The following is a 24000-nucleotide window of genomic DNA, read 5'->3' as shown; positions in this document are numbered from 1 at the left end:
GGTTTTTGGGTAAAGGGTTTTTTTAGGGTTCAGGGTCAGTTTTGGGTTTTTGGGGTACAGGGGTACAGTGTAAAAATAAAGTAAAATTAAATTTACATTAATTTAATTTAATGAAATGAAATTAAATTAAATTATATTTAAATAATTTTAAATAATTTAAATTAAAAAAATTATTATATACTTACCAATACTTACGTTGTAATGGTAGTGCGTTGTAAAAGTTGCGTTGTAACGTCATATATCCACTGTTGCACTCTTTGCAGTGGGAATAGTAATTTTTACTCTTTTGTATTTGTACGTTAATAATATTGGCTATTATTTAATTAAATTTTGTTACTATATATATATATGTTTTAAGAAATATGATTAAAAAAATATTATTTTTTTACTTTCATTAATTATTTAATTATTAAAAGTTATTTTAAGTATTGTTAATTATATTTTAGTAATTAATTTTTTATATTAATGTAATTAAACATTGTTTTTATTAAAGTCGATATTTTTTACAACTATATTTTTGTAAACGATATTTTGTACTCGATATTTTTGTACTTACCTGTTTGTACATACAAACTCGATATTTTGGTTGTAGATATTTTTTCCTCGATATTTTGGGTAGTCGATATTTTGGTAGTCGATATTATTTCAGTGATCCAATCCATCGATATAAGAAGGACCTACACCAAATAAAAGTTTAAGTACCTCCTTTTCCATAGGACTTTTCATGCAATCACACATCAGTTGCGTTAAATATGTAGTCCTCCACATTAGAGAATTTTTGACCCCAAGGAACATTTTTCACATCAGCTTTGTAGTCAAAGAGTACCAGTTTAACAGGCTTTTTCATATTGAATTCCATAATTAAATCTAACCTTCTACAAATCTCAGTCTAGAATCCAGTAAATCTTCTACATTACCACATGAGGCGCAAAACATTGACAGCTGATGGTTTGCAAGCATAAAAGACGTATTATAGGCATGGACACAGAGGCAAAGGAGCTGTCAAAGAGCACACAACTGTGTGCCACAAAGATATGGTGCACTGCCAGTTTGCCCCTCTCTGAAGGACATCCCTTGGAAGGTGAAAAAGGGGGTCACAAGGATTCCCACAGAAATCTTTAAGCAGGAGGGTTGCAGGCCAGTTGCCGCCTGCACAGTGAAAAGGGGCTGGGCAGCTGGTCCAATTTTAACTAAAGTGTTGCCCCAGCGAAGGCACATGTTTGCCGCTGCACTGGGGACAGCATATTTACTGTATTAGGGTGCATTGTCCCAGACTGCTACCAGTGCACAAGTGCTTAATTTGAGCCGGTGGTCCCCGGGGCTCAGCAACGGAACTTAATCATCAACATCAGAACTTTTCATGAGCACCAGTTATAGACACATTCAATTTCGGTGAGATTAAGTAATTTGTCCTGAATCACAGGATGTTGAGCTGCCGCCAAGACTCGAACCTGGTTCCCAAGCCTTTCATCCTTCAATCAAGTGAAAGCTGGTTCAAGTGTTCATGGACAACACCACCGCCATGTGGTACAGCAACAAACAGAATGGGCTGGGGCTGTGTACCCTTTGTCAGGAGGCCCTATGTCTCTGAACATGACTGGCACAGCAGAGCATATCCATGGTGGATCAATACCTGGCAGGTTCCCTAAACGCCAGTGCGGATAAACTTAGCCGTCAATGCCTAGCGGATGACGAATAGTGTCTCCATCCGGAGGTGGTGCAAGGTCTCTTTCAACAGTGGGGGGAGCCTTGGTTAGATCTATGCGACTCCGCACAATGTCAGCAATTTTGCGTGCTGGAGTTTACAAGGTGGCTCTTGCTTTGAGGCGCTTTTCGACTTCAGTAGAGCTCAGGCCTCCTGTATCTCATTCCGCACATACCACTACTGTCCAGAGTGCTCAAGAAGATCAGGAGCAACTGGGCCCAAGAGTCTGGTATATTGAGCTTCTTCAATTGATCATCGATCCCCCAATCAGGCTGCCCCTTCGGGACGATCTTCTGTTGCAGCAGCAGAGGATGGTCCTCCACCCGAGCCTGTCAACACTACAACTCTGGCCATTACACCACACCCTCTCCCTCTTTTATGGTTAGTAGTTGGTTCTTTTTTAGACGGCACTAACAGGAGAAATAGGCTGGTGCAAGCTGCTTCCTGACAAGAGCCAGTACTTCTTTTTTTCACAAATTAACCACCGCAGTGTGCCCAGTTAAAGGCAGACAGCAGCACAAACTAGGGCAGTTCGCACAGGCATCGTCAGATAGCAGGCCAAAACAATACATCTGAGTGGAATTCCAGTATTGGCAAAATATCAATCTTTGGTGCATAAATGTTAATGTCCACATTTAATCATATATATGTGGGTTGCAAAGGAAAGCAATTTAGTGTTGTGCATTTAGACCTTTGCAATGGTAAGTCAACAGACGATATATTTTCCGCTGCACTCCATCTTGTTGAGCCCATGTAAAAAAATAGCTAATGTGAGCCTAATTCGTGGTTTAGAAGATGCAAATTTTATTTATGCCTAATTGTCCTGAATACATTGGCTATAATGTAAATCTGATTTAACTAGAAACTAATCCTATTACAATCTTCAGAAGGAGGAGAGTTTTTTTCATTAAGAGCCTCTAAAAGCCTGATGTAAATCGTTGCTTACTTTCCATGCAAGCCAGTCAGTTCCACTTTACCAGGAACATTTTCAATGTATCTTGCAATCTTTGCAATCTATGCTGTTATTGCCATTTCACCATTCAAGACTCTCTGTGCTTCTGTTTAGTAAGCGAAAGCCTCAAGATTTTCATGGGAACATCTTTTTGTAAATAATGGTTCAAGATTCCCATATTTTAATAAATATTAGAGATGACCCAGCATTTCACAGATGTCAGTATTTGAAATGAAATACTTTGAAATAATTAAGATAAAAATATAGATGGCTTAATTATAATTTTTTACTTTTCGAATCAACTACGTTGGAACATTTTCTAGAGCTCAAACGTAATACAGAAGAAGCAATTTAAGGTAAACAGAGGGCGGGATTAAACAATGAATAGGAGATACAACCACCTTTAAGAACGGTGATACTTATTATTGTTAGTGAAATACCCTAATACGACTTATGAGTAGGAGAGGAAGGGCTCCGGTCTGAAACAAAGTCAATTGATTTTAAATTGGAGAGATAAACAAATGAATACCTACCAGCCACATATAGGGTACATACAAAGAACAGAATCAGAAAACTATTATAATGGAATCAAAAAACAGGAGGCTGTTTATTACCTCGCTTAGAATGGAGAAGCAACTCTTGTCTGCCCTATAACATTTTTAAAGCTTTCCTAGTAGGACAAGTTACTTACCTTCGGTAACGCCTTATCTGGCAGAGACATGATCTAGCCGTAGATTCCTTACCTTTGAATTTCTCAGGCGTCAGACTGAATCCGGAAGATTTTTCTTTGGCAATACCCCTGCGTGTTGTTAGGTGGTGTCGGAGTGGGCTTCATGTGACGTTGTCGTCTGCGCTGTTGTGGCATCTGCGCCTCCTATATGGTGCGCTGACGTCAGTTACTTTTCATGACTTTCCAAGCCTGAAGCTCAGAGCCATGAAGTCCACTGACATTGGTGTGCTTCTGAAGGAAGAGGTCTGGCGCAGTAGCCAGGGCAGCTGACTCCGGAACACGGGAGCTCAGGATTCGATCCCCGGGGGCAGGTTAGCCCAGCACCATGTGACACTGGGCAATAGCTTGCTTAATCTTCCTGATGGCCCCCAGCACCTTAACACCCTTGGGTAGTTGTACGTGCTTTAAAAATACTAGTATTATTATTGTTATTGAACAACTAGGGCCTTGAAAGGGATCAGCACTGACCCTAGAAGCCTGTCCGCAGAGCGGGGAGGATGGGTACGTCGGTAAGGAATCTACAGCTAGATCATTACGCTACCAGCATTCCTGAAGGTAAGTAACTTGTTCATCTGATGGAGACATCTTGCTGCAGTTTCCTTACCTTTGAATAGATACCCAAGTGTAAGGGAGTAGGGGTGCCATTACAACTGGGGCCTACCGGTAAGTGAGGGGACACACAAATAATGGACACCACGCTTTGGTTACTGTATTGAACCGGAAGCCCCGAGCAACCTCCGTCCTTTTATTTATAGCCTTCTGGCCACGCCTGGCCAGAAGGTGATACATAGTGTGGGAGTGTTTCCGGGTCTCTTCCGAGACCCGCGAAACACTAGAGCGTCACATCCCTTCCCACCTTGGTATTTGTTTTCTTTTCTTTTCGAACAGTCTTGGTAAGTCAACATGCAAAGTCGGCCAGCCTCTGGCTTGGTCTGGGGTTTGGTCAAAGGTTGTGAAGACTTCGCCCCCTGGCTGGCAAGGGTTCAATCTCTCTCCTCATTGGAGATGGCGGTGTGTTGGCAAATTCACCATTCTCAACCTGTTCACCAACACTGTCAGATTGGTCAGCGACCTCAGTGATGGGCCCATCGCAGGTTGTTGGGGTTTCGGGCGCAGATGGAATACGTTTAAACCACGATACATTCCTGGTGGTTTCTTCCCCACTCTATTGTGCATTTAGCGCTTGTACAGCAGCATTATAGTCTGTTGATACTCCGGTGTTCGGTAGGTGTGAGAACAATTTGTAGAGTTCATCACCACCAAAATGCAGTAGCAGGGATCTTTTCACCTCATTGTCCTTTTCCCTCGTTGCCGTGAAATAGTTATTTAACCGGCTCAGCCATACTGCCCACCTCGGCGCCGCTGTGCCTGGGTCAGCCAGGGCACTAAACGGTGGTATCGGGTTAATTTGGGAGTGTGGCGAGGGTTGAACTACTGGACCTACTGCTTGTTGTCCTGCCAGCCCTGCTCCTTGTGCCGGGGCTGCTGCCTGTTGAGCCCCTCCTGTAGCTGCGGCGTCTTGCACAACTGACATTGCTGCGAATGTTTGGACTTGATCTTATGCTCCACGTGTCCAGTCCAACGCGTAATGTGTGGCCGTCTTTGTGGCTTAGCAAGTTACTCCCTTTTAGCTTTTGCTCATGTGTTTATGCCCTTTTCTCATGCCCCATAGTTTCCTCTGTTCATTTCCTTTTATGCGTGTTTTTTTTTCTATTGCAGGTGCCAATGCTTGTTTGGATCTGCACTCGCCGATGTCATCTCCCCCACACGCTACCAGCCTTCAAACAGCAGCTGCGGGGACTCTCTGTCCTCCTGAGCAGATCACACCACCCTTCCGAAGAGACCGAGGCTTCTTCGCGCGTCTCTGACGCTGGGGCAGGCCTCACAACCACTGCGCAGGCGCGCACCACTCCAGGCGCCAGCCGGGCCCTCGCGCTGCGCAGCCGATGTCCGCCACGTCTCTCACCGCAGAGGTGCCGCTGCTCGCCGGCCTCCACGCGGCTCTTCTCACGCTGCTTTCTGGTGCAATCTTGAACGGCGGTACCTTCTTTCCTGCCCTTCCACCACCACGTCAGACCACGCGTAGGGCTGGGGCCGCACCGACACCGCCAACAAGGGAACGTCCTACTCCTCAGCTAGGGTTCTGCCACGGCCGTCACCATCCTCGTCGCCAGTGTAAGGGAGTAGGGGTGCCGTTACAACTGGGGCCTACCGGTAAGTGAGGGGACACACAAATAATGGACACCACACTTTGGTTACTGTATTGGACCGGAAGCCCCGAGCAACCTCCGTCCTTTTATTTATAGCCTTCTGGCCACGCCTGGCCAGAAGGTGATCCATAGTGTGGGAGTGTTTCCGGGTCTCGGCCGAGACCCGCGAAACACTAGAGCGTCACACCAAGCAATACCATCCCGGAGGAGGGACTGCAGACCAGTTTAGACCAGGAAGTCCTGCAGGACACAGTGTCCAAAAATGGCATCCCTTTGGACTTAACTGTCCAGACAGTAGTGCTTGGTAAACGTGTGCAGGGGTGCCCATTTTGCTGCCTGACAAATGTTGAGGACTGGAAGTTCATGTTGCAATATCATGGTAGAAGCCTTACCTCTGGTGGAGTGAGCCCATAAGCCTACAGGAGGCTGCTTTTGGTCCAGAGGGTAGCAAATGTTGATCCAGAGGGCCACCCATCGCAAGACAGTCCTCTTCTGCACCGCACAACCTAACTTTATTTCAACGTACCCCGCGAAGAGTTGGTCTCCTACCCCTCCCCCCCGGAACTCTTTAGTGTGGTCGAGGTAGAACAGCAATGCTCTTTTTGGGTCCAGAAGGTGGAGTCGCTTTTATTCTTTAAAGGGTTGCGGGGGAGTGTGGAAAGTGGGCAAGGTGACGGATTGTCCAACATGAAATGGGGTTACTTTTCCAGGAGGAAAGAGGCCCTAGTACGAAACACCAATTTATCAGGGAACATTGTCAGGTAAGGATGCTTGAGTGACAAAGACAGCAATTTGCTCACCCTCCTAGCAGAGGTGATTACCACTATAAAAGGCTATTTTAATGGTAAGCAGCTGGAGGGGGCAGCTGTGCAGAGGTCCGAATGGAGCACACATCAGGAAGGTGAAAACCAGATTAAGGTCCCATTCAAGTATATTGAAAGGAGAAGGTGGTAACATATGTGCAAGGCCTTTGAGGAATCTATTTACAAAGGGAGATTTATATAATGAGGGTTGGTCTGGCAGCCTCAGGAAGTCATGGTTCTGACAAAAACTCCCAGTCAATGTCAATAAAGCAAACAATATACACAGTATCTATGACATTCAGAAGACCAAGGAAGACAGAAAAAATATATTCAAAGTTATTACCGTTTTAATAATTTCTTCTCATAGTGGCAATATCTTATTATTAGAGTTAATAAAGATATTGCCACTTTTTAACCCTTTATTTATACATATTGATTAAATGTGATGTGTTACATATTGTGTTTCATTTTTTAAATGTTTTGTATAAATATCATTTGTTTAGATAATATGAGAAGAAATTATTAAAACGGTAATAACTTTGAATATATTTTTTCCGTCTTCCTTGGTCTTCTGAATGTCATAGATACTGTGTATATTGTTTGCTTTATTGACATTGCCTAGGAGTTTTTGTCACTACCATTTAAGTCCCTGTCCTAGGAATTGAACTATCCATTGTTCAGGGGGTCCTTGTTTTTTCTCATTTAGCCTCAGGAAGTCAGACAGGGCTAAAAGGTACCTTTGAGAGGGCCCAGATCAGCGCTCTGCTGGGCAAGGATCAAGATAAAAAGCAATTGGTCGGGCGTGGAATCTGAGCTTACACAAACTCCGGGGTGGCAGGTCCCTCACGATCCTATACGCCTTCTTCTGGGAGTTATTGATGGCCTGGTCGGCTCAAGAGCCGACAAACGCTTTCTGGGCACAGCGGTGGCGGTGGCCAAGCAAGACATCGCAGTGGCCTGGGCTCAGGCCAAACCCCCTACCATACGAAAGTGGCAACGGCGGCGGATTGGTACGCAGCTCAAGAAGAACCCCTCTTTGAGGCCCATGGATGACCTGAGAAATTCCATAAGATATGGGGCAAATGGCTAAATCTATTGTCTTGAGTTATGTGCTTGTTCTCTCTGCAATATCGGTACACTACTTTTCAAATGTAGGGGCTAGCCTGAAAGCTTTAAATCATGGCTGGGAATTTTGTTGTTTGCCGGAGATGGACTTTGATTTACTGTGCAATCACATGCTGTCCTTTGTATGCTTGTTTCTTTTAAATGCAAATAAATTTGATTATCAAAAAAGATAAAAAGCAAAACTTGAGAGAGGGAAGCAGAAAGAGGATCAATAGAACTTTCTGTACAATATTTTACATATTTGTTCCACTGGCAGGCATACCCGGTCTTGGTGGAGGGCCGCATGGCCGCCAAAATAATATTGCAAACTTCAGGAGGAAGGTCGATTGCTAACAACTGCTGCCATACAATTTCCACACAAGAAAGTGTAGAGTTGACAGGTTCGGGTGGAGGACCCTCCTCTGCTGCTGCAATAGAAGATCGTCCCGATGGGGCAGCCTGATTGGGGGATCAATGATCAATTGAAGAAGCTCAGTATATCAGAATCTTGGGTCAGTTGCTTCTGATTGTCTTGAGCACTCTGGACAGGAGTGGTATGGGCGATAAGACATACAGGAGGCCTGAGCTCCACTGAAGTTGAAAAATGCCTCCAAGCAAGAGCCAACTTGTAAACTCCAGCATGCAAAACTGCTGACATTGTGTGTTCTCAGCGGAGTCGCACAGGTGTAAAACCACCATGGATATGCTCTGCTGTTCCAGTCATGTCCAGAGACATAGGGCCTACTGACAAAGGGTCCACGGCTCGAGCACATTCTGTTTGTTGCAGTACCACATGGTGGTGGTATTGTCCATGAACACTTGAACCAACCTTCACTTTGATTGAAGGAAGAAAGGCTTTCAATGGCAAGTTAATCACTCGGAGCTCCAGCAAGTTTATGTGGAGTCCGGATTCTGCTGGAGAATGGACTCCTCTCATCTCCACCTAGCTCAAATGGCTGCCCCATCCCAGGAGTGATGTATCTGTCACTACTGTGTGGTCTGGTTGGGGAAGGGAGAAGGGGCTGCATCTGACCCAGTTGTGGTTGGTCAGCCACCACATCAGGTCCTGTGCAGTTCTCTCAGAGATCTGGAACATGTTGGAGAACTTCAAGTCCCAATGCAGAGCCCCCATATGCCATCTCGCATGTGTCACTAGCAGGATGCAGGAGGCCATGATGCCCAGCAGCCTTAGAGTCATTCTCACCGAAATCCAGGATAGAGGCTGAAACATCAGTATCACAGCCTGAATATACAGGACCCAACACTCTGGAGGATAGGCTCGAAACTGCACTGTGTCAAGAACAGTTCCATTGAAAGGGAGCGTCTGAGAGGGAGTTAGGTGTGACTTCGGCACGTTGATAGTGAACCCCAGCGAATGCAGGCTGTTCACCATAGTCTGGAGGTGTGAGATGACAGCCTGGGGCGAGTCCATCTTCAACAGTCAGTTGTCGAGATAGGAGAAGCCTGGCATCCCTGATCTGTGATCATTGCCATCACCTCGGTGAACACCCGAGGGTTGCTGCTAAGGCCAAAGGGGAGCAGAGTGAACTGAAACGGCTCATGATCTACCGTAAACCAGAGGTAGCGCCGATGAGCAGGCAGAACGGAAATGAGAAAAACGCTACCATCCAGAGTCCAGGGCAGACAAGACCTGAGCTAGAGTGAGCATCTTGATCTTTTCCTTTTTGAAGAAGTAATTCAGGGCTCATAGATCTAGGATAGGACGAATACACTCTTCCTTTTTGGGACCAGAAAGTAGCAGGACTAACAACCACAGCCTACATCTGGTGCTGGAACCCTCTCTATGGCTCTCTTGGTCAAGAGAGTCATTACTTCCTCCTGAGGTAAAGTCAGGTGATCCTCCATCAGCCGGTCATAAGTTGGAGGCATGGAGGGAGGGACAGTCTTGAAGGGAATGAGTAGGAAAGTGCCCCTTGCTGCATGGTTACCCCAATACTATTTGCCTGAATTGTGATGCACTTTGACTAAATGTCCACCGGGTCCCTGCTAAACAGGTAGCCAGTGCCTGTGTTCTCTCCCAAAACTGTACTTTTTTCCACAATTGGTACACCTCTGACCTACCTATAAGTTCCTTGTAACAGGTGAAAATGGTACCAAGGGCCTTGTGACCAGAGAGGGTCTCTAAGGGCTGCAGCATGTATTGTGCCACCCTCAGAGACCCCTGACCTAAAACATATACACTGACATTGCAGATTGTGTATTTTGGGTGCAGACAAAACTTAAGAGTCGACATCGCACACATCCCTGTGTCCCATGACTGCAAACACGGCCTGTGGTATGTCACCCCTCTAGCAGGCCTTCCAGCCCTAAGGCAGTATGCACTATACCATAGGTGAGGGCATAGCTGCATTAGCCATTTGCCTCTACAGTGTCTGAGTCCGTTCTTAGACATTGTAAGCGAAGTAAAGCCAAGTCAGTACATGGGCTGGGAGTTTGTCATTATGAACTCCACAGCTCCATGATGGCTTTACTGAATGCTAAAAAGTTTGGTATCAAACTTCTCAGTACAATAAACCCACACTGATGCCAGTGCTGGATTTATTGTAACATGCACTCAGAGGGCATCTTAGAAATGGTCCCTGAAAAATGACCTACTGTCTCATGTGCAGCTGACTGGTCTGCACTAGCCTGCCACTTCCATACAAGTTTCTGACCCCCTAAGGTGGGAGCCTTGTGCTCTCGTGGGTCTGAAACAAAGCCTGCTAGGGGTGGAGGTGCTTCTCACTTACCCCCAAACAGGAGGAGCATTCAGGACAGTGAGCCTCAAAGGTGTCCTTCCCTTTGTTATGCTAGCCAGGGCCTCTACAGCTAGTGGAGATGCCAGCTCCCCTGACCAGGCCTGGTTTTTGGTAGCAAGGTTGGCGGAAAAATCAGTAGTCAGGAGAGGTGTGTCCCCTCTCAGCCAGGACCACCCCTAAGATGCCCTGAGCTGAAGTGACCCCCTCCTTAAAAAATCCTCCATGTTGGATGGAAGGAATTTAGCCAATCAGGTTAGGGAGTGTCTCCTTCCCAAAGGGAGAAGACATACAAAGGGTGTAGTCACCCTAAAGGTAAGTAGCCCATTAGCTGCTACCTGCCAGTACTTTGAACACCCCTAAAGTCAGTATTTAGGGCCCCCCCTGAACCTTGATCCTCACATTCCTGTGACCTAAGAAGAAGAGGAAGGATGAAGAAGACGCTGTGCAGCTAAGCCTGAAGATGACTATTGATTTGGCCCCAGCTCTACCGGCCTGTCTCCTGCTTGAAGACTCTGCAAAGAAGACAACGTCTGTCCTGCAGCTGGCAACTTCCAGAAACTCAAGGAAGACTGTCTTCTCTTCAACAAAGACAGATCTCCCAAGGACAGCGGCCCTGTCCACAAGAAACGCACTCCAAGAGGCTAGACATTTGATGATACAGGTAGCAGTATTGAAATCTGAATTAAATTCTAAACTTAGTCAGAAAGCCGCTCAAATATACCAAACACATAGGAAACATGTTTATGAAAGTGGGGAGAAAGTGGGCAGACAATTGGCTCTTTCTACACGCCAGAGAAATGTCAGGAACAATATCCCCTCAATAGTAGACAAAGGACAGACTTATACCCACCCGATAGATATTAACCAACAATTTCAACGGTATTATCAAAATTTATATTCAGTAGAAACTCCAACTATCGAAAAGGATATAACAGATTATCTGGATAGCTTTCTTACCAATTCTGAAGTTATGAAGCTATTAGACGATACCACTCAGGAAGAACTTGAAAAAGAAATTACACTAGCAGAGGTTGATGCTGCTTTGTCACTATTATCTTCAGGTAAAGCAGCAGGCCCCGACAAATTACCGATTGACCTGCTTAAGGTCCTCAGCCACCAACTATGTCCTATTTTATATGACTTATTTCTTGGGATTCAATACAATGGTGTCCCACCCACCTCTTGGGATGAGGCTACCATAATCGTTTTTCCTAAAAAGGGAAAATCCCCCGAACAGCTAACTTCGTACCGTCCTATATCCCTGATTAATTCGGACTCCAAATTGTATGCAAAAATCTTGGCACTTAGACTCAGCAGGGTCATTGAACACCTTGTCTCCCCGTGGCAGCATGGTTTTATACCTGGCAAAGGAACCACAGACCACACCCGTAGGGCAATCGCCTTATTTGATGCCATAGCTACCACGGGGGGACAAATGTCAATGATCCTGCTTGACGCCGAGAAAGCCTTTGACCGCGTTTCATGGGGCTTTCTTTGGGAAATTATGAAACGCAACAATTTCGGCCCCAAATTTATCCAATCCATTAAATCAATGTATCTTCGCCCCAAAGCAAACATTTTAGCAGCTGGTTCATTATCGGGACATATTAACATCGCCAGGGGCACCAGGCAGGGATGCCCTTGCTCACCCCTGCTTTTCGCTCTATATATTAACCCCCTTATTTTGAAATTATTAGACATTAACATAATTAAACCTATCATTAGTCATCAGTTCGAACCAAAGTGTTGGCATATGCCGATGATATCGCGGTTATTACATCAAACCCGACTGAGGCTATTTGTGAAATAGAGAAACTCACCACTGAATTCGGACGCTGCTCTGGCTATTCTCTCAATAAAGGAAAACCGATTATTTTATGTTCTGATAATACTATCTGTCTGGATCAACGAAGAGTTGAAAAGGCCACGTACCTGGGTGTTGTTCTCTGTACAAACATTAAGCTATTGCCAAAAATTAATTTTGATCCACTGGTGGCTAAGATTAAGAGTGATTTCGAGAGGGTTAATAGCCTTCAGCTCTCTATCATAGGAAGAGCCAACTACGTAAAAATGAACACGCTACCCAGATGCCTCTATCTATTCCGGGCGATCCCGCTAGCCATTGATCAGGAAATGCTAGTGTTGATTAATTCTTTTATATCGAAATTCATATGTCAAAATGGGAAGACTCGAAGATCACTCGCATTTTTATCACTCCCGCTTGATAGAGGCGGCCTTACTATACCTAATATAATTCTATATCATTGGGCAGCATTTTTAAAACAGCTTACTCCTATGATTAGTGGCTATAACTTAGAGAGCCCAGAAGGCGTTGAAGAAATACCTACAATATATGAGCTTCTTTTAGGTCAGGAAGCTAAGGGCTTACTCCTACGGAAAACCGAGGCAAGGAATTATAAGGACTTCAAGGGTGAAGTAATGGTTAGCGCACGAAGAATATGGAATAAAGTGGTTAAATATATTCATATCGGGAAGATCAATCGGTATACGCCGCTTTGGCGCTCAAACCTTATTCAAGGTCAGGATTTTGTTTCCACTGCAAAGAAATGGGACAAGTTAGGAATCAGAACAATCGGGGAGTTTTTAGTAAACGATTTCGATACTACTTTCTTTGATTTGAAATCTAAATTTAATTTACCAAATGGAGATTTTCTAAAATTTGCACAGCTATTTGCTACACTAAAAGCCAAAGAGTCCCTAATTTCTCTTCATAAAATTGAAATTCTGGATGCACTACCTAGAATAAACACCAGGATCGGAACCTTGTATAATATTCTGTTGAATAAACAAAATGATGATCTTGACAAAACTGAAAAGAAATGGGCTATGAAATTAAATAACCCTAATGTAGACATTGTTAGAGTGCTTGAGATGCGCCAGAAGCTACTTATGGCTAGTAATCTTAAAGCGCAACTCTATAAAACTGTATTTGATCTTTATTTTACCCCCGCTAAATTATTTTCGTGGGGTAAACGTGAGAATGACCTATGCCCTAGATGTACCCAAGGACCGGCAACCCTTATTCATATGTTTTATAGCTGCCCGGAATTGACCTTGGTCAAAAAAATGCTAGTATCTTTCTGGGAAGAAATATTTAATCATAAAATACCAGAATCAGAAACTTTGTTTCTATTTGGTCATGATTGCTCTCTAAATCTAACTAATTCTGAAGAAAGATTAATCTTTATAGGCACAGCTGTATTAAGGCTAATTCTATCCGCCCGTTGGAAAGATGCAGATCCACCTAGTTTTCAGATGTGGTTAGCGCGTTTCCTAGCGGTCTATAGATTTGAATCCGCTATATTCGAAACAAGAGGAGTCAGGTCTAGGGCCCGAGGGGTGGCTCTTTGGTCTCCAATTGCAAATTGGAAAGCGGGCATTACTCCTAGTGGTATTGGTTGATTCATAATTATTTTACTTCTATCTAATGTTTCAAGTGTTTAATGGTCTATTCAGATTTCACTTAGCTTTAATTAATGTTGTTCTTATCTGTTTGATTACTTGCTCAGTATGCTTTACCTCCTGTATAACTTTTTTTATGTTATGTTATTTTCTGTTATCTTTGTAAAAATGACTCTTGCCTTTCCTGGTAAAAAAAAAAAAAGAAACTCACTCCAAGGTCTCTGGATCTAGCTGGAACCGGGATGCCTCCCCACTGAGGACCTGAGGCATGAGTCTGAGTAGCTCACTTGTCCAGTGAAGTCTCCCCAGAGACCCTGACCTCAAAACCATCAGTGGCTGAACTCTCCTGGACTCCATGAAGACTCCTGCAGCCTCATCACAAAGAATCCATCTGACCGCAACCGGCTCCTGTAAAGTAGTTCCTACGTCCAAAGGCACCCCTGCATCCTCAGCCCCTGACTTGAGCGGGGGCCCAGCCAATGGTGCCCAGGCATCCAACACCTCTGCTTGCCTGCCTAGCTGTTGGTCACCTTCATCCATCCTCTTGGTCCGAGTCTGCAGCCTCTTTGTGCAACCGTAATTCCCCATTCGCTTGCATTGGGAGCCTGATGCAGATTTTCACCCTGCACCCAGCCACCCCTGTGCAGCTGGTGGTGTATGGTTAGTGCTGTCTTATGCTCCACCCTGTGCTTTCCTAAACCCCTGGGGCCTGTGCCCTGAAACGCAGGTATCTACCTGCAACCTGCACCTCTGTGGGTGCCCCAAGTCTCCATTGACTAACATTGAGTCCATTGACCTCTGTACCTGGCCTCCCTAGTGCAGCTGGTGGTGCAGTACTCACCTTGGTCTGACCCTTGCAGAGATTTGGTCCAAACCCCAGAAGGCTGGATGTGTAAGTCGAGTACTTAACTGTAACTGTTCATAACTATTTTCCTCCCATAGGATTGCATGGCATTTCTTAACATTGCACTTAGTGTCTATCTTATTACTATTGCTTTTGCTAACAACATTCCTACTGTACTTAAAAATATTGCAAATTTGAAACTGATACTTCCCTGCAACTGAGTTCTCCTTGGTTCAAAGTAACAAAGTAATATTGTTGTACAAACAATTTGTTTTGGATTCAATCTTTGAGTGTGTTTAACTGTTCCTTGCCTGAGTGTATACAATAAATTATTAACACAGCCCTCTGATAAGTCTACTTGCTCAACCACACTACCACAAAAGAGAGTAAGGTATTATCTACTTTAGCCTCTGTAAAGCCTTTGGGGTATCCAGTGAACTCTGTAAACACTACCTCACTTTGGTATAGTATATACAGAGCCAGCTTCCTACAGGAGGGAGTAGCCCCTTCGGACTATCTGGAAAAGCCATCTGTCTGAAGTGAAGTTCTGCCAGTAGTGGAGGTGATGGCTGATCCTGCCATCAACCGCCAATGATCTGGAAGGGCCGGTCTTGAAAGGTTTGGAGGCTGAGGCTGCTGGTGTGGGGGATCTGACCCAAACTTTGGCCACCTGACCCATGGAGTCACAATGAGCTGTTTCTACGACCGTGGTGCTGAACATGCTCTGTCTTGTGGATGGGGTATGGCTGGCGTGGCTGAAAGCCCCTTCTGTAGTCATGAAAGGGGCAAAAGGCAGACAGAGGATGTGTGACCACTGAGAGGCCCAAATACTTGGCCATAGCCCATGAGTCCTTAAAGCACTCCAGTGTCATGTCTTCCTTGTCACTGAATAAACGAGTGCCACCAAATGGCATGCCCATGAGAGATTCCTGGAGATCCCCTGAAAACCCAGAAGTCTTCAACCAGGCATGGCGTCAAACAGGCACCATAGATTAAATTGCTCTGCCCAGCGAATCGGTAGTGTCGAGATCACAACGAATGGCGATCTTTGCTGCCTCTCTCCTGTCTGATACCGCTTGGGAGAGGATGGACCGGACCTCCTCTGCGACCTGTGGCAGCACATGAGCAACCATTTTCCACAGGGAGTGGGAGTAATGGTCCAATGGGCATTCAGTTTTCACCAACCAAAATGCAATGCTGGCAGAAGAAAACATTTTCTTACCCCAACTGTCCAACCACTTAGATTCCCTGTGCGGAAGGGAATGCACTGTGGAAGGTAGAGGCTTGGACCACAAAGCTCTCAGGGGTATGGTGGTTGGTGAGGAAATTTGGGTCCATGGTGCAGGGCAATGGCGGCGGATGATTGTCCTATTCACAAGAGAGCCTCTGTGCTGGGCTTGGACCAGGTTCCCAGCAGTACATTAGATACGGCCTTGTTGAAGGGCAGGAAGGGTTCCGAGGAGGAGACACCTGTTTGCAGGACCTCTGTCAAAATATAAATTTTGACAGCCGCAGATCACCACCATAGTGTAAGATGCTCCCTCCCTAAATTGTGTAGAAGAAATCTTTGTGTTCTTCTACTAAGGAAGGGTCATACAGCACTGTGCACACAAAGCACTGTTACAGGTGGGCGGGGTAGGAGGTTCTGGCTAATCTTGTTTTCCCTTTAAGATAACTAAGGTGGGAGCCAGAGTTCTTAAATGTGGATATGAATAATCCCAGTCCTGTGGGGTGCTGGCCGGTCCCTGGATACCTTTGATGAGTAGCAAAAGCTGTGTTTCTATCTCTTCCTCCTTCTCTTTTTTTTCGATAAAGGCCAGACATTTACTTTGAGAATTCTGAAAATAAATAAAGATTCATTTTGTGTGGTAGAGAGCGCTTGCTATTCTCTTCATCTTTTTGAGGATGTTACACAATAACAAGCATTTGCAATACAATCGGTCTCACCTTTGAGACCATATATGTATTTAGCTATGCAGAACATTAGCCTGGGTGCTGAAACATCTACTGTTCTTTAACATGGAGGGAAAGTAAGCACCAAACTGTGTGACACGCCAGGTATGGGAACACATGGAGAGAAATATTGCCTTTCAGCGGAAAATGGTATAGTCCATAGCTCTGTTTTTAATATAAAATCAGGGCCTTCGGTGGTCATATCGCTGAAACAAGCAAGATTTTAAGAAAATATTATTGTCTACCGGTGCTTGTGGAAGACAATTTCTGACTGGAATCTAGAGAATGCTAAAGTAATTCTGGTATTTTACTGACCTCTGCTGGTCGTTTTCTATCAAGAAAGTTATATAGAGGCTGTTGCCATAAAAATTGAAAAAAGAAAGTCCCTCAGCAGAAAGCAATTCTGGTATTTTACTAACCTCTACTGGTCGTTTTCTATCAAGACAATTAAATAGAGGCAGTTGAACAAGCAGAAAGCAATTCTGGTATTTTACTGACCTCTACTGGTCGTTTTCTATCAAGACAGTTAAATAGAGGAAGTTGAACAGAAAAATAAAACTCTAAGCAGAAGGAGACAAGTCCTAGGGCTGATCTCCAGAGCCCACAAAGTACATACGTATATAAGAATATACTAAAGTATATACAAGAGGTCTTGAATGCTCGATCTAAAAAGATGTACACAACTTAACATCCTAATGATGTAAATGAAGTGCCCAGCTTGGAGCAGATTGACAAACACACAGAAGTGTACAGGACAATGTGCAATCAGCTACTTTAGAAAAAAAGGCTGGCATAAAATATCACAAATTGGTAATACAATTGCTCATAGTGTGGCAAGGGAGGATATTGGAACTGACAAGAACAATTGATATTTAGAATAATTTAATAGCTCACTGTACTTAATGTAGATGTCATAACTATACCACATACTTGCAGAATTATTCAACATACTCTAGCACATGAAAATGCCAGACTTTGCCACAGCCACAGTTCTTTGAAATTCTTACCCCCTGCTTGGCGGTATCGTAGGTGTCGTGGAGTGGAGGGAGATCTACAGGGAGACATTTCTGCTGTCTCTGCAGTTTGAGGGCTTTCAGTACCTGCTCTGTCCAAGGACACTGATTCAAGGACGGCAGCTGCCATGAAAACAAGATGGGTAACTTTAGTACCGTATCAGCGGTATTAACAAGGCAACATCGATTAACATTTGCGATTCAAAATGTGTCACAGATATCCCACTTTGAACATATGTTTATTATATTCAAATCAAAACTATGAAACAGCCCAACTGAACAGTTTGCGGAAAAATAGAAACATTCGGGGACTTTCTGAATTCAAGTGCTCACAAGTGGGAACTGTGAAGTGAATAACTATTCCTTTTTATGCTCAGTTACTGTCTATTTCTTATAATATAAGGGTAGCTCACAACCACCAAGTCCATGATGCTCTCCCAGCTTCAAGGTTCAAGCATCCTCAATTACTATAATGATGCTAAACTCCGATACCTAGTTTTGGGTGTTAGTGCAAAACATCTCAACACACCTAGTCGTCATTCTTAGTGTCATGCAGTCCACTACTTCCCACCTCTCAATCCTACTTCTCATCTGGCCAGTGCTGATTTGTAGTATTCTGCCACTAAAACCAGATTACAGAGCTGCCTTCTTACAGTAAACTGAATGTGAGGGAAGTAGCTGAGCCGGCAGTCTGCCTGTACCCAGGCAGCAGAAAGCAGAATGCATGCCCACCTGCAAATGGCACACATACACTGCACAGTGATCATGTCATTGACCTGAGGGAAATTTTGGTGAAATAACTGGCTTCATCTGTGCTTGAAAATAGTCAACTTTCTTCCTGAAGAGCACTTTATTTGTTTCCCCTACTCAAGGATAGATATTGCACAATGAAAAGCACATTTCTTTCTATTGAAGACATCCTTCAAGAAACTTCTCAAGTTCTTAACACTTCACCCATAGACCCTCATTATGAGTAGGGTGGAATTCCTGATCAAGAGAATAACAGTAGTTACCAAGCAAATTGAGAATCCACAGGGGTATGCCAATTACTTACCAGTAATCTTCATTACTCCGATTAATGTTTTTTATTCCAGTACTTACTAATGGAAGTGTGCCCACTTCCTTCCAGATACCACGTGACCTAACAAACTTGAAACTGGCCTCCTTACACTGCCCCTCCCGTCGGGCTCCTCCTCTCAAGTATCTCTAACAGGAGCCGAGACCCATAGATGTTCCTGCAATCCCTAAGTATTAGGGATCGAGGAGATCATGGAAGAGATGAAGGTCCATAAGTAAAGTGACAAGGAAGGATAATTGGAGTAATGAAGATCACTTGTAAATAATCTGCACATTACATCCTCAACCCTTCCTCCTCCCAGTATGTTATAATTGAGGATGTACCAGAGAACTAATCTTGTGACAAAATCACTATTAAATAGCAAGTACCCTTTGGTAAAATAGTATCACAAATGTAATGATGGAAGGGACACAAGAGTTAGAGAACCTAAAACAAATGAGCGATAACTCCATACTAAGGACAATGGTGAAACAGACAGTAACACCTGGACAAAACCCCATCCTGACTAAGCCACACCAATGAACCACCAATGAAAGCCCAGAATATCTAGCCTTTAACTGGAACTGAATAGAGAGTCTGCATGAGTCAAGAAAAAACTATAATAAAAAATAAACATAATTCCCACCCTGGTACCTAGTCCAAAATACCTTAGGGAGCCAATTCCAAATCTGAGATTATACCCAAAAAAAGACCAACATCACCAAGAATAAAAAGCCAATATTAGACAACAATCAGAGAACAATGGTCTAGGAGCCAAAGCCCCACCAAGGAAGTCACATCACAGCCCAGCAGGAGATCATCTTCAGCAAAACGAAACTATGTGAATGATCTGTGAACCAACTAGTTTCAGCCATCCAAATGCCCCACAAAGATACAGCCAAACAAAATTAGTTAGACAGTCTATCACTCTCCTCAAAAGAACCCCGAAGAGGAGTAAAAGAATCAATGCTATTCCAAGAACGAGGATAGAAAACAAAAAAAATGAAGCGAGACAGTCAACTTATGAACCTTATCGAACACGAAAACATAAGTGACAAGTTCTTGAAACTAAAACGTAAGAGCCAACATACATATAAAACTCTAAAGTCACCATTGTGTACCAAAGTATGTGCATACTTCCCACAAGGATAGTTAAGGTTGTCACCATAATCACCCTTTATTATGTATAGTCCAAATCCAGCATGGTAGATTATAGGAAGTCAGACAGCTAAGACTTAATTCATCAGCTCTTGTTTAATTTGCATTCAGGCCTCAACCACACAGTGAGCCATCTCCAGAGAGAGCAAAGTAAAAAAAACATCAGCTAGGTGGTGAAGGTCCAACTCTTGCTGACAATTATTTGAGGGTACAGTCTGGCGAACACATAACAATGGCCTGCAAAATATGTTTTCAACAATGTTAGGTTGCGAGATGTCCATATAACCACACACGTCCCCCATGATACACAGTAGATGCACATCTTGCCTGGTATAATATCAGGATGTCCCCCAAAGCTTTCTTACTCAGCCTTAAGGCAAATCTAGAGACTGCAGTGAGCAATCTCAGGAGGGTGTTTTTGATTCTCATAATTAAATGGGACCTAGAATAAGTGTTATCCAACAGCTGCCTAGATAATTCATGTCGCTTTGCTCCAAACCTCGTTTTTGTAGACTTCGGGCCCGTTACCATCACAAAGGATTTTGTGAAATTAGTGGACAAATCCAGATCATCCAAGAAGGCCACAATGGACTCAACCAGTTTGTGGAGCTCCAACGCCGTTCTGGACAACAATGCTGTGTCATCCACATATAAAAATGCAGGAATAGCATGGTTCCCCATCTTTCTGCACACATGAGCATCAGCGGGGACTTCTCCGCTAAGGCGGAGGAGCACCGCCCCCACTGCTCTTCAGCAGTGCAAAAAGAGGAAAAATACAATTATAATAACACAATGTTATAATAATTGTTTCAGTTCAAGCCAAGTGAGGGTGCGGCGGGGTGGGCTGTCAGAGCAAGAGGAGGAGGAAATATATGTACTTAAGTGCGCATGACGGTTCAGCCGGCTGTCTTGGGCAGGCCAAACAGTCAAGCACAATTAGCATGTTCTCCACCAGCTGTATTGCACATCCTGAGTGGAGAACATGCAGAGGCTCCCATTCCCTGTCTGAGTTCCGAACCAGGTCACTAAGACCAATTACAACGCTGCTGTCATACTAGTGACAGCAGCGTCAAGATTGGCTTATGGGAGTCTGTGTGCTTCCTGCTTCCGGGAGGCAGGAAGAGAATCGGAGGAGAGGTGATGGAGGAGAGACGGCGGCCGTGCTGAGGTAAGTGTTATATATATTTTTTTTCCACACCCCGCCACCCATGTTTCATACCAGCAGCCACTGGTGAGCATACCATTTAGTAGTAAATGTGGGAGGGACAGGAGAGTGGCTAGAAAATGGGAAATCTTCCTACTTAAGTGAAGTTGTTAAGGGAGAAGTAAAGAGGGATTAAGGAGGTTTGGCAGGGGTTTATTGAGGGATGTGTACCCACCCACAAAACAACAGTAAGCCCATTGCTATTAACAAATAACTCTTCTAAAGATAGAACAGCAACAAAGGGACAAAAATACGGTAATAATTTAGTCCAGCACCACCCCAGTGGTGGAGATCCGCTTGTTGTAAAGTAAAAAGTTTAATAAAGTTGGAAATTTTTAGTAAATACATTTTTAATGTTAAATATTATTGTAAATTAAGTTTATATATTTATTCTAAATGTAGAACTAAAGAAATATGATATGCATTAATAACATCATTTTGAATTAGCAATTAAATTAATTTAATTATGTTAACTTAAAATTATTTTGCTGAAGTTTAAATTAAAAAATACATTCCCACCTAAATTCACATTTGTATTATGCATTAATAATTATTAACAGTGATGTATAGATTAAAAGTCATTTGGTTATATTTTATCAAAATGTAATCTACCATTTTTATAATTCAGAAAAGGTTGTTATGAAATGTTATAATGAAATAATAAACGTGTTATTTTTCGATACTTTCTGAACATTAAACTATATTTATTTATCTTCATTTAAAATTATCTATAGTTTTTTTTAAGTCTCTCACACCTTTGATTTCTAAAGTAGGATGTTGCAGTACCAGTGGTTGGCCATGTGTGGTGCTGAACTTACTACAGTTTCTTTTCATGGCCCTCAAATTACTAACAATCTTGCAAATAGAAGGCTGAGGTTTTGTCAGTCTGTTGGCCTGCCCCTCATTACTGTTAGGAAGGAAGAAAGTCTCTAAGCCCTTAAATGAGAGAGAACAACTCTACACCCCATAACTCTAAAGCTAATAGGGAGCAGAAAAGGTTATAGGTTATGGATGCACCAATAGTCAACCCACTGCTCTTCATTCAGAAAGGAACAATAAGTTGACTGAATCACCCCCTTTAACTGAAGACAGTGATAAAATTCTAGAAAAACACAGCATACTAGCAATCGTATCTTGCAAACAACCATCGTAAAAAAGGTGTGCTAAATCCAACCAGAGACTCATAAGGTGAAGTATCAACAAAGATGCAAGCCTCATCAGAAGGTTAGAAATATTGCCAGATCAAACTTGACAAGGTCCCTCAGTTGCCCAAACCAATAAAGACGATTTAATGTGATATCGAGGGCCAAGTGGTCCCAAGGATCTGAGAGTAGCAGAACTTTGTATAGATGGATGAAATCAGATTCATACCCAATCTATGACCCTCAGACCATTCGTAGCTCTGCCTGAGATAAGGTTAATTGCTCACAACCATGGTGTAAACCAATGCCCTCTTCCGTCTCACATCCTATGGACTTACCAGATATATCAGGTAGTACTGAAAGTAATACATGTCGAGGAGAACTCCCAGCAAGTGAGAAGACACCACCCCAGTCTAAAAATATAAAAAGTTTGATGGCGCACTGCAGGCTGCTACTTTGTGACTCGACCGTCTCTTGGCGTCCTGCCTGGGCTGTGAATTTTACATCTAGCTCAAACATTTCTGGGTCAAATCAAATGAGGCTCTAACATGGACATATGATTTCCCCCAGTTTATGGGTTAGAGACATATATCCAGATTTCTTCATCTAGGGCACAACGTGAGCCTTCGCTTCTTTGGAAGATAATGCCCTGATATTGGCACCACACAGGCCATATTTTGTAGTGCTTTTGGGTCAACCCCAGGCTTTGTAGATGGTGATTTCCTATGTCCTACACCTATCCAGTCCAGTCATCTATTTCTCCAGCAGGCTCTGTGCTCTTCCAGGCCTCAGCGATGTCTCTTTTTGTCACCACCAGTCCCAGCTACAGCAGTCCGGCACTGGATCTGTCAGAGTCTATCTCAGTTGTGATATAGAGTAGAAGAAGTCTAGAGTCCTGAGGTAGAGTCCAGCCCAACACGCGCCCCAGGCGCACCATCATTCCCCCCAGAACAGCTTCAGCTTCACAAACATCCTGACTGTGTGGAGAAGGTCCCCCCTCTCAGTGTCACATCATAGACTGTGTAGTGAGGCAAAGGCCGCTATTTTCCAGAGCCTGTGTCACGTATAATACTACCTATGAAAGTAATTCCATTGTATAAGTTAAAACGGCGAGGCTATGACTGATTCACGGGGAGGTGTATGCCTGTCTCCATCATCCTCCAAGAGTTGTGCCAAGTTTTTATGATGTTGTTTGCGCCGTGGCTCCGCTCCTCCCGCCACGGTGGAATGTTGGGGTCTTAACGTTCTATGGGGAGAGTCGCACGCTGACCTGTCAGTTAACAACAGCTGGCTGAAGGCAGCGGGTGCGCTGACGTTGTGTTGTAGTGAATAAGTTTTGGGGTATACTTTTAATTCAAAATGGATGTAACAGCCCTTGATGTTTCAGCAGTGTCTACTCCTCCTCACTTTCTTAATCAACCAGGGAATCCAAGTATAGAATGGGATGAGTGGATTGAGATATTTGATAATTATTTGGAAGCCTTGGACGCGCAGGACTACAGTAGCAATAGAAAAAAAGCAACTTTACTTACTAATTTAGGTAAAGAAGGATACCATCTTTAAGTACTTACCTGTTGCAAACAATGAACGTGGTCAACCCATTGAGAATGTTTTTGAAGAGGCACGAAAAAGATTAGAATTGAGATTTGCTAAAGAAACAAATATAGCGATGAGAAGATACAAATTTTATACCCAGCCACAGAAAGTAGGGGAGTCTATTGATGACTTTGTCACTAGACTTCGCGAACTCTCATTAAAGTGTAAATTTGGCCCTATGACTGAGGAAATGATCCGGGACCAACTGATTGTTCAATGTAGAAGCAGAAAAACTCAGGAAAGCTTATGGGCTGCTAAAGACCCCTCTCTTAAGGATGCAATTGATATTGCTAAAATAATAGAAGAGTCGGATTCTTGCATGAAAGAAATCGATCATAGGGATTCAA

General features: G+C 43.6%; 1 protein-coding gene across 2 annotated transcripts in view; it reads right to left on the bottom strand.

The window, feature by feature from the left end:
* Nucleotides 1–24000, bottom strand: part of RASGRF2 (Ras protein specific guanine nucleotide releasing factor 2) — a 1720695-nt gene that overhangs the window by 485579 nt on the left and 1211116 nt on the right. For both annotated transcript variants that reach the window (XM_078675315.1, XM_078675317.1), the window contains exon 16: nucleotides 17491–17619. In XM_078675315.1, coding sequence (XP_078531441.1) covers nucleotides 17491–17619 — 129 coding nt within the window. The remainder of the gene's footprint in view (nucleotides 1–17490; nucleotides 17620–24000) is intronic.

This window comes from Lissotriton helveticus, chromosome 2_1 (genome assembly GCF_964261635.1).
Source record: "Lissotriton helveticus chromosome 2_1, aLisHel1.1, whole genome shotgun sequence".
Lineage (NCBI taxonomy): Eukaryota > Metazoa > Chordata > Amphibia > Caudata > Salamandridae > Lissotriton > Lissotriton helveticus.
Note: the sequence above shows the minus strand (reverse complement) of the source record. Positions and strands in the feature narration are given on the sequence as shown.